Below are 14,461 nucleotides of genomic sequence, written 5' to 3'. Positions count from 1 at the left end.
CGCTTCTCCCATGTAGATTATTCTGAGACTCCCCTTCCCACCCAGTGCTGAGCAGAGGCTACTCTCCAGGTGACATGGAGTGTGACAGGAGAAGGACCCACCCCTCCCCAAGGAACAAACTTCTAAGGTGCCGTGGACTCAAAGCCTAGTTCAAGGAGGCAGCCCCAGTCAAGACCACCCATCCTACCCTAGGACACTACAACTCAGGGGGATCTAATGAGAATGACCAAATCTTCCACCACATCTTAAGCTGCACTTAAGCTCCCATCCCTGGACACCCCATCCCTGGACACCCCATTCCAGGCCACTTCCTAGTCCTTACAGAGAGGGCCTGTCCTCTCTCCAACTGAAAGAGTGGCCAAAATGACCACTGCATTCTCTGCATCAGCCTCAGCCTCTCAGCCATGGAGAGAAGAGGAAAAAATTCAAGGCAACTAGATTTCTTCACCTGATGGGAGGGCAGGGGGATCACGGGAGCCCAGCAGGGACCGGGACCCTTCTCAGGGGTACTTCTCATGTCTGCATGACTTCCCTAAGTCACACAGCACTCCTGGCAGTGTCCTGTACCAACTTCATCTTAGTGTATTCTTTCCTCAGCACAAAGCCTGCTCCGCTACATGCACCCACAGCTGCCTCATCACAGCCACACACCAAGCAGTCGTCTGTCTCCAGATCTCAGCCTGCACAACCCTTCACCTGGCTGAATCCCCATTTCTCTGGTTACAAGACATTTGCTCATACTCCCTCTTAGCCCCCAGTGCTAAACAATTATTCCAACAATTTCAGGTTTACTGTGCTCATTAGACCATGCTCAGCTAGTCATCAGTGCCTATTGCTGGGTATAAAGGAGGCACTCAGCAAATAGAGACTCAGTGAGTAAACAACCCACGCATGGCACCTGATGGGTACTCTCTCCTGCAGCTGCTTCTAGGACATGGGGCTCAGAGGCCCAGGCCCTCAGGTTACTCTGCTGAAGGAGGGTGCATGCAGCACTGCTCTGAGCCCCTGCCTCTCTTGGGAACACTCTGGCACGGGGTCTGACACTCTCCAAAGGGTAGGTGGCTCGGACTTTTGCTGAGCCTGTTCCAGACGGCTTGGTTGGGAGGTCAGGGAGACCATCACCCTCCTTTCTGCAAGGTGAGAGGGTGGTCTGCCTGGTCTACCCCATGATGCCCTTCACCTTAAGGAACCCCTGAGCACACACACCAAGGGACTCAGGAAAGTCTGAGAGCCCACACTTGGGGCGGCTGCATGTCTACCCAGCAGACGCTCTTACACACCATCACCACCCTGCTTCTGGCTTCTTTGAGCTCCAACTCTTCCCCAAGCCCTTCCCCACTGATGCTGATGTACTGATGGGGGGCAGGGGGGGCAGTGGGTGGGGAGGGGTAAGTGACAGAGAAAAGACCCATCTGGAGTCCTGAAGATAGGATGGGACAATGTGGAGTTGTTATCATTACTTGCCCTTTGGAAAGCAAATCTCATATCAACTTCTACTGAGCCAAACTGGAAGAAAGTGACTGAAAGCCCAGGTTTCTAAACAGCTACCTACCAGGGTCCTCCTCACCAATGGGCCAGCTTCTAGTGATTCCTGGGGAGCTACTGGCCTCCAGGAGGCGGGCAGTTAGGGATCCTAAGTCCTGTGCTAAGAGCAGTGAGGGAGAACAGGGAGCAACAGCTCTCCCACACCGGCAGCCTGGTCCAGTTTCCCCACAGGTGGGCCTGTGTAGCTCGGGGCTCCGATACTGAGGCCGACATGCAGGGGGACTGGACTGGATGGACTGGACAGCTGCCACGCAGCTCCAGGCTCACAGTGCCAGAAAGCCCGGGGCTTGCTGCTGCCACCTGAACACAAGCAACCACTGTGAGGGGCCAGCCAAACTAAACCCCAGACCATCTGCACCCCCGTCACTCATTTGAGAGGGAGAAAAATGAAGGCATAATGCGGCACAGATGGAAAGCAAACCCGGAGCTGGAATGGCTGGGTCATGGGAATACCTGGGCTTGTGCTGCCCTTTTATGGTCTCCAAGAAAAGGAAAAATCACTGGGGAGCACGCTGCCACTCAGCCTGGCCTGCTGGTGGGACAGCTCCAAGACAGGGCTGCAGCGCAGGCTGGCCAAACAGGGATGGGGCATGGACTCTGCCCCTGGCCCTCGGTCCAGTCAAGCCAGAAGAAAGGCAGCTCCTCCTCAAATGACAGAACAAACAAGTCAGGAGCCTGAACATGGATGGATGGGAGGCACCCCCACTTCAGATCCACACCCCGGCAAACCAAGGCCTCCTGCAGCTCCGGACCAGTCCAGGGCAGTCTCAGAGGTGCCTCTCCCCAGAACCGTACTGGGGTCTTAAGCATCTTCATCTCCAAAGTGACACAGCTCACACCAGGCATCACCTCCTACTGCTTGTTGCCGTTAGCACCAAAGAGAGCCCAATTGATCGCCCTCCCCTCTCCCCAGGAGGCGCTCGCCTCTCCAATTACTGTGTTCGGAGGGCACTGTGAGGAATGCCGATGAGCTCATTAATCTGAGGGCCAGCACACCCTCGCTGGCAGTGCCCCTGCCCCCAATCTTTGAAGAGCTGTGAGTAGCTGAGCCAGATGGGTCCCTTAAGGCAATGTGACTTGAGCTTTCCTGTCCTGAGAGCCAGATTGTGCAGTGGCACCCAGCCTAACCCTCACACACTGAGGAACTTTGCAGGCCCAATACAGAAAGGTGGTTCCCAAGTCAGCCCCCTGACAGTGGGGCAGGGGCTTATGCTGACCTCCAGAAGAGTGACCCCTTGGAGTCCCGCTGAAGCCTCCAACAGGGCTCACAAAGGAAAAGCAAGGCTTTCCACATCCACACCTGGCCACGCTTCTAGCCAAGTCAAATTCAGCACCTCTTAAGAAAGTGATCAACACCTCCAGACCAACCCACTTGCCTCCCGAACATGCTCGGGCCTCTGAAGCCACATGAGCATGTCTGGCAGCATCTGACTGACCGGCCAGGTAGCATTCTGTTCCTCACATGCAGCCAAGTGAGGAAAAAGAAAAGGAACATGAGATGGGACTTCCTTGGCAGTCCAGCAGAAAGGGGCGCGGGTCTGATCCCTAGTCAGGGAACTAAGATCCTGTATGGCCGCATGATGCAGTCAAAACAAGAAACAGAAAAAGGGCAACTTGTCATGCCCTCCAGTTTCCACAGCTCTAACTGCCGGCTGCAGATAAAGGATTGAACTCTTGCCTCAGTGTACTTGGGGCCAGATCAAGGACACATACGGGCCTCAGGTGGGTGGCAGAAGGGATAGGCCCCAGGTACCACTGGCCAGTCTCCCAGAGGCTTCCACCCGTTTCTGGGCTGGCAGAGGCATGGAAAGGAACATCACAGTGTCAGCCTGCCTTGGCCCCAGTCACTCCAGTCTCCCTCTACTGTGGGACTAGAGGACAGCTGCAGTCCTCCGGGTGACAGCCCCCATGCTTCTGTCCACTCTCATGAGCTATGCAGGCGAGGGGCCTGGCCCCGAGAGGACGACGAGGAGAGGCTGTAGGAAGAAGGGCATCACCTCCACCCTGTTTCTGACCAGCCAGCCAGCCACCCTTCTCCTTACACTCTAACTGCCAGAGTCCCTGCAATTCCCGATACTGTAACAGCACAGAAACCAACAGGGTGGAGAAAGGACCTCATGCATGAGCACTCCCTTAGCAACTTCACTCATCTTCATGGCCCTGCTTCTGCAGAACCGTTCCCTCCTGGTGATGCACAGCAGCAGAATCTGACTTTCCCTTTGGAGGGGGCACCAGACTGGAAAGGGCTTCCACTCCGGCTCAGAGGCTGCACTTCCTCCCACCCCAGCCTCACTCACTCGCTCCAGCTCTACCATCACAAGGGCCCAGCAAGGATGTTACCTGAACTACAACCAAGTAGCTAAGTCCAAGGGCTAAAGCATGAGAACAAGGACGAACCAGCTCTCTTGGCTGCAGAGGGAGGAGGAAGATGCTTTCTTCCAGCACCAGGCCCAGCTCACGGAGCTCACCCAAGATTCCCTCCAGTAAGTGGGTCTGACCGCTCTCAAGCAAGGGGAGAAAGAGGTCCAGTGTCTCTTTGGGATGACATCTGGGTGACAGACTTAAGTGATAGGCTGGAATGCCCATGACCTGCATTCTAGGTCCACCTTGTCTGCTCACCATGGAGAAATGACAGCCTCACTTTTAAAATGGAGGAACTGAATGAATGCTAAGTGTTTTTGAAGCCTGGGTTCTAAGAAGATGGCTCCCCAGCTTTTTTTCCCACTTGGCTGCATGTGAGGAAGAGAAGCAGAGCCTCTGACACTTAAGCTGTGTTGATGTTCTGACCTCCACGGGTTCTTTTCCAGCCCATGACGACTCTGGGGAAGGTTCCCTGGCAGAGGAGGGAGGCCCAGCAAAGAGCTGCTGGGGGAAAAAGGGAGGAGAGAAGCCTGGGCTTTGCTGCCATGACTCAGTTCTTCCCTCAGCTTTGTCTCAAGATGTGTTTTCAGCTCCAGCACTGCCGGCCTCAGAGGTCGCCTTCCTGGAGTGACGCGAGCCTGAATGAGAGCAGGCAAAAGGGCACAAAGGGAATTCTGGGAAGTGAAGCTTCAGGCTTTCTCAGGAGAGCAGAACTGTTAATATGACAAGAACAGCACACTCTGTCTGATGTGGACCATGAGGAAAAATGTTTTGAAAAAATCGGCAGGATTAGACACTGTGTGGCGATAGAGCCCGCACCTCCTCCTCTGAGCAAGACACTCACATCCTGGTGTCTGGACTTCCAGACCAGAGAGAACCCACCATGCTGGGGTGGGATGTGGGTAGGGGGACCTGAGCAGCAGAGAAAGATGTTGAGGGAAGGAGTCTGACAGGAGAAAAAGAAGGAAGATAACAGAGTTTTTTAAAAAGGCAGAGAATCTCGAAGATAAAAATAAAATAAGAAAAGGCGTGACAACTTAAAGGTTACCAAAGCTGTGTTCTAAACTTGAGATGAGTAACGAGATGAAATCCTGCGCCCCCACGTGTCCCTGCCCAGAGTCCGCAGTGTGAGGACAGGGACAGGGGGGTGACAGGGCGCAAGTCAAGAGTGAGGAAGGGTGCTGAGTGCTGGCCTTGGAATCGAGGATGTTGACAACCTGTGTCAGTGACCAAGTGATGTCTGCTTTTACCAGTGTCCTAGAACAGCCCCTAAAAGGTTCTGGATTTCAGAGCCAGCTGCATAATGGTCTCCTCTATCTCCACTCATGAGTTCTGCTGAAGTGAAGTGATTTCCAAGGCCCACGCTGGCATTTGCTTTTTGTAAAACTTCCTACCATTCTAACAATTTCTGAGGCAGTTTGAATCCTGGTGGCTGTCAGCATGTCATCCATACCGTGGCCTCTATCCCCAGAGGCCTGTGTCTCTGCCACCCTGGGTGCAAATGATTTGGCGGAGGGCAGGCACTTGGTCTGCGTGCGCAGGCAGGAAGAGTGAAGAGATGAGGTGACTCAGGGCCCCCCTGGAGCGAAGTTCAGGTCTGGGCATCACCCTCACACTGGGAGACAGGAACCTCTGAAGAAGAAGAGCTTGGAGAGGTGCGGCCACGCAGGGTGGTTGGATCAGGTCATCATTAACCACCTCAGTGGGGGTGGCTGGGGGATGAGTGTGGGAGGTCGCAGCAGATTTAAAGAGGTCAGAATGTGGGAGCAACCGCCCCATCAGCTCCCAGAGAAACTCAAGGGCCTAGAAACAACAGGGCCTGTGAAACAGCAGAGCTCTGCAGGCGGAGACAGACAATGTGAAGAGCAGGAGAGGGAGGGGATGGATGCGGCACCAGAAGCTGCTCCAAACACAACCCACGATAAACCCCTTTGTTGAAGAGACCTTGGCAGGGGGTGGGAAACAGCAGTGATGAAAGGACCTTGGGGTAACAAGGTGCCGTAGGTGGGCAGAGTAAAGTATTTTGGCTAAACTGGCTTAGTGCAACAATGTGGGGAGATGGGCATTTGCTTCTGCCAGCACAGGAGGTGAGTGTGTAACCAAGGCAACAGTAGCAGAGAAGACGGCGGGGCTCCACGGAGCCAGTGGTGGGCCAGCGGCGCACATGAGCCCCTACCCACATGGACAGTGGGGACACGAGGCAATTAAAGGCGTCTAGTAGAATCCAAACACAAGCCTGGAAATCCACCACCTGCCTCCTTGCATTCTGCTCTGCTGCCTGTAACGTCAAATCTCCAGCTCTCCCATGGCCCCTGGCCACCCTCCCCCAGCTCCCAGGCAAGGCCCTACCCTGCTCCCCTGCCAGCTCCCTGTTGGAGCATGTGAAGCAGGCTGCACGAGCAGCCCCAAGGCTCTGGCCCCCTTTGCCTGGAGAGCAGGACACACCACACACTCCACACCTCATTTTATCTTCAACATCCCAGGGGAGAATGGCACATGTCTTAGTTGCTACGAGATGCGGCAGTGAGCTGGGATGGTCTCGTAAACGTCCACTCTGGCTCCGGGCAGTCACACTACTGCAGGGCTCTCAGAACAACCACAGGGTGCAACTCGCTGGCCCTGAGCAGGTGTCCCTTGGCCCAAATGGATGGATAGTCAGCCTGCAGCCCAGAGACGCCCCCCTGGAGAGCCACCCCCTCACCAACACAATGCCCCGGGGAGTGGCAGGTGGGCTTCCTCTCCCACCGGGGTTCAGGCCCCTGCCTGGCAGCACTCACTCTCCTAAGCAAGGCTCTGGGAGGAGCTCTGCCCAAGCCCACCTGTTCCTGGTGCCGTCACCTGGGCCCGCCCACAGCTCACAGACTGCCCAAGCAGAGGAGGGTGACAATTAAAAGCTGCTAAATGTGGCAGACAGCAAAGCTGCTGATGGCCTCACTCTGTCATCAGTCCCACAAGAACCTCTTCATCCATCCTGCCTCTAGGAATAGAACTCTTGACAAAAGCAATGACATTAGGCCCACAATGTCACATTTCATGTCAAGTGAATCATAGCATCTCCAAGTTGGTGGGACCATAACAGCCCTCTAGTATGGTCTACAGATGGTGATTCACCTTCTGTGTCACTCCTTTAGCAGCAGCTGCGCCAGATCTCCTGGGGCTCCTGTGAGAGGAAGCTCCTTCAAGGTGACTGTGTCTCCAACCTGCTCTCAGACTCACACAGGCCTTCCTCGTATCTGGCCAACCTGTCTCCCTATCACTTCCAGCATGACCCCAGCTTGGCCCTCTCCACTCCAGTACCTCCAGACACTGGACAAAAATTCATATTTCTCCTCTCAAAATCACCTGCCACAGCCTTCTCCTTCCCAGAACTCTCTGTTCTCCCAAGATTCCTGCATTTGCTTCTAGGCAGGTTTGGCCAACAACCCCCTAACTGCATCTCCAAGAGGTGCCCCACTTCTTCCTGGGGTCCAGCCCCAGAAGAGAACACTCCAGGTAGCAGGTGCGACCTCGTCTGCCTGACAGTCACGTTTGGGTCCTTGCCCAGGGCATCACTGACAACCACTGGTGCAGCCCTCGAGAGAAGCTGGAAAAATCACTGTGAACATATGTGCTGATACACATGCTGTCCTCAGAAACCTACAGGCCGGGGAGGGCAGAGACGTCCACAGATGATGGCCTGGGACCGGGCGGAAACGAAGACTCCAGCAACATGCTGACGCACGCATGCTGGGGAAAGCAGACTATGGGTCTGGGAAGGTCAAGAACTCTGAAGCTAAGAGGGCCGGCCGAGATTCAAATCCTAGTCCTGCCACCCTCTGTGAGGCCCTGGACAAGCTACTTCCTCACTAGCCTCAGTTTACTAATCTGTAAAACAAAGGGATTATACCCACTGGCAAGATTATTGTAGAGATTAGACATGCTGGGTGTAGCATCCTCAGCCCTGTGCCTGGTACTCAGTAAGCTACACGATGGCGTGGGTTGGCACTATTTTTAATGGAAGCAATCTTTGAACTGAATAACTGAGAGCTGGTCAAACTTCTTAGGTTGACACTGGGAACAGAGGGAAAGTCCTGAGCGAAAGCCTCGTGTGAGGAGTGAAAGGAGCAAACGTCTCGGACCTGGATGGAGGGGAGTATGGGACCACGGCTGGGGGCTGGAGCATCCAGTGTCAGCATCGTGGGGCAGGTATGAAGGAGGCTCCACTTGTGTGCCTCCTTCCACCGCTGGGCCCCAGACAGGGCTGTCAAAGCAGGGCTGGACACACTCTCCGGGTATGAAGGCAGTTGGAGGTCCCTTCTAGATCTGCCTCATAAGATGATGCTCCTCCTGCAGCTCTGCGGGAGGGTTCTGCCCCACAACTCCTCTTCCCTAACTACGGCTCACGTGTACCATGTGGGGCCTACTCTCCGGAAACCCCCGATCTGCCCCAAACATCCCCAGGACACCAGGATCCCTCATTCCAAACGGGGATTATTCCACCAGCCCCCAGTGGGTCTTCCTCTGCGAGTCTCCCGTAGCACTTCCTAATGCATTTCCTTGCTATCGAGAACCTAGACGCCACCCTCCCACCTAATGCTTGGAATCTCCAAAGAATCCCTGGCACTACAGAGCTCCAAGCAACACACACAGGCCCAGCCCGGCCTCATCAACCTCTGCTCTATTGCTCCCAATCATCTCCTGTTTATTCTGGAGGACACTCAGCAACATCCCCTTCTCTGAGCTTCCACCTTCTCAAAGCCCACCTGCTGAAGGATGTCCTCTATTCAGGTCCACAGAAACCACTGAGTCTGACAGAGGGCTCAGGGACAGAAAGGAGCACACCAGAGAGGGCCTGGTACACAAGAGAAACCACTATAAGGGGGCAGGGTGCCGCTGAGAAAGGCACCAAGTGCCAAGGGACTTACTGTCAGAAGAGAAACGCACACCTCCCAAACTTGCTGGGCTCAAAGTGGGCAGGGCTTTACTTGCACAAGCAGCTAGATGCAAACCCCCCTGTAAGACTGTCCTTTCTGACTCAGAAACACCTTCTTATTCAGAATGCCTTCATAAGGGTGAATGACCATCACACAGTGTGACTACTTCACATAGTAGAAGATAGGTGGCTAGTGAGGATGGAGGCAGAGCCCAGTGCTAAGAAGGGGGACCAGTTCCACCACCTGACGGGAGCCCCATGGCCCATGTTCCAGACCGCAGGCCTGTGCTGGAACATGCCTGCCAACAAGGGTCCATCCTGTGCTCACTTCCTATTCCTCGTCTTTTCTCCTGGGAAATCTCAAGTTTCCTGGGGATGGGGAACAGGCCTTTCTGTCTCTTTGTGTCTTCCCCAGTGCTGATGGGTAGGCATGGACATTCTTGTCCATGGGGACAAGGACAGAAAGATGCCTGGTCTCCAGCTTAGAGCCTGATCTAATGATAAGGCCTGCTTTCCTAGCGAACATCCCGGACAAACTCCTCCCAGCCCAGAGCTCTCTGCACATGGTGGTGGAACCTGCCCCTGGGGCAGCCAAGCTCCTGGGAACAGAGAGGGGCCACCAGGGCTGCCCAGGGATTTGCCCCTGGAACTGGGAGCTGTTTTCAGCTTCAGATGAAGAGTAGTGGGGGCCAATGACTGGGTAGTGTCCCCCTCTCACTGGGAGCCCAACTCAAGCCACATGACTGCAGTGGAGCAGGAAGCAGAGACTTGGAGACCCAGACTGTGCCCACAATCCCCACCCCATTCATTTGTCATTCTCTCATCCTCAGGTAATCAATAGCCAGTTAGCAAGACTCTGAAAGCTCCCATAAGATAAACTGCCTGATCAACAATTGCCAGAATCAGGAACTCTTGGGTAAACCTACAGACTTTTGGTAAGTCTCTCCTTTGCTGGCAACTCCTGGGAAACCTCCTTCCCTCCGTAGCTTTGCTACACCACACGGAGCTCCAAGGGCAAGCCAGGCAGGGTCCTGGCACAACAATGCCGCTGTGGGGTGGATTTCGGGTCTTCTGACCTGTGATGAAACCCGGCCCAGAGGGTGGCCAGGGTGGTGTCTGCTGTGACCACCCCATCACAGCTGGGGCTTCCCAGCCAGTGGGTGTTTGTTCTATTGAATCCATTTGCAACAAGAAAGAAAACATGAAAAAAACTTTAGGTAAGAGCTAGAAAATGTCACCATTTCTCCTTCATCTGTGGTCAGCACAGAGCTGAAGAAGACAGTTTCCCTCCCTTCCTCACATCACCCTGAAGTATGACCTGGGGACCCCCCCTCCAGGGAAGGCCAGCCCCCAGGCCCACAGCAGGGAAGTCCCTGACTGACCACGACCATGGCCTGAGGCTGTCAGGGAAGATGATGGCATAGGATCTCAAGTGCTGAGGGCACTTTGCCTTCAAGAGGCTTCAGGGCGACTCCTGTAGGAAATGCTGCTCTGGGTCAACCGGTTGAGGCTAGGGAGGAAAGCTGGGCTGCAGAAAGGGGCTAGTCCCAGAGCTCCTTCTGCTCTCTCTGGGCTGTCTGGGAGGCAAGAACAGCAGTGCAGGCCTGGGAGGAACACCGTGGGGAGCACTCTACAGGGTCCCTCCCTGCCTTGGCAGAATCCTGTCATCAGCAAAGCCTACCTCATTTCCCACATAAAGCCACCCCACATACTTCTCTTCATAGCCTCCCCAAGTGCACAATTCTATCCAGCTTGCCATGCTCGACGTTTCCTGGGGTGAGCCTTGTCTCCTACCCGGTCGGCACCCTGCCTGAGGACCGACTAGTTCTTACTCTTTCGGCACTCCCTTCGGCTTCCAGCAGTGCTGAAACCTAACAGATCTTGTCAGGCATTAGGATTATCAGTGGATCCAAAGACACAAGACTGAAGGCCGCCCGGCCGACTTAGGCCGGGAGGTAAGCATCTGCTGGCTTAAGTACGAGGTCCTGCTTAAATTATACTTCAACATTTTAAGATCAGATTTTCTGGCTTCTCTTTTAAAAATTGAAATGTCTGGGTGCGTGGAGTCCTCCCTGTTCTGTGGCAAAACCGGGCTGAGATGAGAAGCAGCTATTCCATTAGAGAAGGCACGGTCATGGGCTCGCCCGAGGCCGCTGGAGCAGATGCGGGGGACGCCCTGCTCCGCGGTCTCTCGGCCCACCTCCGGGCTTGCCTGCAGCGGCAGCGCTCTCAGCTGACAGCTTCTCACTGCCAGCGCCTGAATCTCTCTGCCTCCTTCGCCTGAGGACTTTCTCCACCACTAGCTGACATGCAGAACAGCGTGGAAGTGCCAGGGATTTAAAGCCTCAGTGAAGAAATGCTCGACTCATACAACGGTCAGCAGATGAAAACCCACCCTCTTTCCTACCCCTCAGTGGGATGATTCTGAGCACATTCTGCATGATTATTCGCAGGGCGCCCAGTGGAGCTGAGTTCCCTGGGCCACAGCAGCTGTCCACTCCTCCTTGTACCCATCACGGTGTTTCTCCCTTTCTGCCTCACACTCCCCAGCCTTCACTTGTGCTTACTGAAATCACATCCCAATTAAACTATCTGCTCCCAAGTCCTTGTCTCAGGGCTCAATTTGGGGGGAATCCAAACTAAGATACCCTACTAGGCTCACTTCATTATTTCTATGTCATCTGCCTGGCCCCGCAAACATGGTCCCAAGAGCATGTCCACCCTGATCAAGGGCTGCCTGATAGGAACCCCCACCCACCCAGGGCCCTCCCCAACATCCCTAAGATGGGGAAGACTCACCTCCCCCGAGTAACTGTACTTGCCCCGGAGGATCTGCCGGTACAGCCGGGTGCGGTTGTCATCCTCGAAGGGCATGGTGCCACTGAGCAGGATGTAGGCGATGACGCCCAGAGCCCACATGTCGACAGAGTTGGTGTAGGGCTTGCGGACCAAGACCTCGGGGGCAATGTACTCAGGCGTGCCACAGGTGGTCTTCATCAGGCAGTCATCACCCTTCTTGCGGGCACTGGCCAGGCCGAAGTCAGTGATGATGATCTTGGAGTCGGTGCCAGGGTGGTAGTAGAGCAGATTCTCCGGCTTGAGGTCCCGGTGTGTGATGCCCAGTGCGTGCAGGTATCGGACGCCATCCAATACCATCTGTAGCACCCGAGTGGCGTCGCGCTCAGTGAAAGAGCCCTTGGCAATGATGCGGTCGAAGAGCTCTCCGCCAGTGGCCAGCTCCATCACCATATACACGCGCTCCTGAGTCTCAAACACTTCCACCAGCTGGATGATGTTGGCGTGGCGCACCCGGCGCAGCACACGCAGCTCTGACTCACACACCTCCCGCCCCTCCCGGTACTTGGTCTCGATCATCTTAATGGCATAGGGCTGCCGGGTGGCCCGATGCTCCACTCGTACCACTCGGCTGAAGCTGCCTCGGCCGATCAGAGCTTTGATGTCGTATTTGGCCGTCACACGAGGGTCGAACTTGGCCCTGTACTTAGCTACCCTGGCCCTGCGTGGTGGTTCCGAGGGAGGCTCTGTGTGGCCGGTGCGGGGGGCACCAGGGCTGGGGTTTGCACCCTGACTGGCTGCTGGGAACCCACCTTTGAGAGGGCCAACACTGTCCACCTCTGTGATGAAGTGCTTGTACACATCACTCTTAGTGCCACTGAAGGGCTCCACCTTCTTGACCAGATCCAGCTGGACATCCTTGGGCGGCTCAGGAAGGACCTTGCTTGTCCCACAGCCCATCACGGACACGGGGGCATCCTCTCTAGCGAGGCTGGCAGGACCTGCTCTGCAGGCAGTGCCCCATCTACACCTACATAGATGGAAGAAAGGACAACTCAGCAAAGCAGGGACATTTTTGAAAGGGCCCCAGCCATCCTCCTGACTCCCTCCCCCTCCGTCTGTGGATAAACCTAGCCTGATGACATGACCCTAATATGGTTCCCTGGAAAGGAGGATGGCTTTGGCCCCTGAGTGCTCAGAGACCAGATGCCATGAAGGACCTTGATGAAAGACTGGGTGTGAGTTCCACGGTCTTGATGGACCTCTCCCTGGGTCTGCTTTTCAAGCTGCTCTTCAACTTCAAAGAGGAGCAGGAACACGCGCCAGGCTCAGCTGTCACTGCCTCCACCCTCCCCCCTACTCTCCCTGGGTCCCTATCACAGTTGAAGTCCTGTGTTTTTTAAAGGTTAAAATCATTCCTCTTATTACTCTGACTCATCTTTTCTGAAACAAGGGTGTGGCATGTTGGAGGCCTGTTCACCAATACTTATCACCCACTAGGGTGAGGAAAGCTGCTTTTCCCCAAGGCTTCCTCCCTCATGGATACTTTCCTGGCCCCCCAAGCCCCCTGTAGGGATTGATCCCCACCCTACTACAACAAACCACCACCCCCTGCCCTGGGTCTCTGCCCTACCTTCACTCTTCCCTGGATTGCACCCACTACTTTGCTAATGCACCATCTTCACCCAAGTAGTTAACACCTTGTTCCTTGTGTGGCTAAAATGCCACATAAGTCCCAGCACTGGATAAAAATCAATCCCAGTGAAATAGGGACCACAAGCCTTAGCACGCTGCCATCAGGGGGCCACCAAACTAGCCTGGGCTTCATTTAAGAGGCAGAGGAGACCTTGAGCTCAGAAAGGACACTAACAACTTCATCCAGATGAGACTGAAGCTGTGGATCGGTGCACTCTGCTTCTGTGGGAAGAGGATCCAGGAGCCTTCCCCGTTTGTTTCCTAGACAAAGATGTTCCAACTATTAACACCATGTGGCTAGTGGGGCCCTGGGAGAAGCTGAAGTGCTAAAGTACCACTTTCCAGAGGGTACTTCTATCCAAGTTTCCCTTCTCAAAGTTTACATGAGGGCCTCATGGGTGAAAGAAAAAAGCTGAGAATGTCCTGTTCATGAGGACATACAGAACTGGGAATAAAATGATCAACTCAGATCAAGCATTTACTGAACATCTACTAGGGATACAAGAGTGAATAAGACTTCCAATGCAGGTTATATTTTAACATACCCCAAAGTATGTTAATACTTGGGAAATACCTGGCAAAGCCTGGTCAATAAACTCACAATCTAAATGAAGAGCAAAACATCAAAACTGGGAATTTCAACAAAACTTTCGTTAAGTTCTAGGCTTGAGAAACAACAGGGGACACATGTAGAATGACACTGGGTTTAGGGGAAGCTTCGTGGAGGAGGTGACCCCCGCGCTGGATTTGAAGTGAGACTGAGTCAGGTGAGGAAAGGTGGGCATGTTGTTGCCGGCAGAGAGAATAACACACTCAAAGCCCAAAGGTCCAGAGCGGCGCCCTGTGCCTGGGCAGGGACAGTGTGGAGATGCGAAGACAGGACTGGGGACTGAAGTGTTAGAAGGCCAGCGGGAACTAGGTTGTGGAGAGCAGCTCAAGTCACAGTGAGGAGCCAGCACCTTCCTGGGAGGTGACAGGAAGCTACCAAAGGGTTTACAAGGAGAGGTGTTTCTGTTTCCAAAGAAATATAAAGCTGAACTGGGGAAGGGTCAAGATGGACTGAAAGGGCCAGTGAAGAGGGTGGCAGCCCAGACGGTGGGGTGGAACGGAGAGCAGTCAGCAGGAGAACTGACAGGGATTGGAGGCTGGACA

General features: G+C 54.5%; 1 protein-coding gene across 3 annotated transcripts in view; it reads right to left on the bottom strand.

The window, feature by feature from the left end:
• Positions 1-14,461, bottom strand: part of PSKH1 (protein serine kinase H1) — a 43,365-nt gene that overhangs the window by 20,480 nt on the left and 8,424 nt on the right. Inside the window, exons 1-2 of one of the 3 annotated variants that reach the window (XM_044932077.2) lie at positions 13,485-13,940; positions 11,618-12,644 (exon numbers count right to left, since the gene is read on the bottom strand). In XM_044932077.2, the coding sequence (XP_044788012.2) occupies positions 11,618-12,644; positions 13,485-13,492 (1,035 nt within the window). In that variant the 5' untranslated portion in view covers positions 13,493-13,940. Of the gene's footprint in view, positions 1-11,617; positions 12,645-13,484; positions 13,941-14,461 lie in introns of those variants that run through there. The other 2 variants (XM_044932076.2, XM_006071993.4) reach the window with 2 other exon arrangements.

Source organism: Bubalus bubalis, chromosome 18 (assembly GCF_019923935.1).
Source record: "Bubalus bubalis isolate 160015118507 breed Murrah chromosome 18, NDDB_SH_1, whole genome shotgun sequence".
NCBI classification, from domain to species: Eukaryota; Metazoa; Chordata; class Mammalia; order Artiodactyla; family Bovidae; genus Bubalus; species Bubalus bubalis.
The sequence above is the reverse complement of the archived record's forward strand: the minus strand, read 5'-3'. Positions and strand labels throughout refer to the sequence as shown.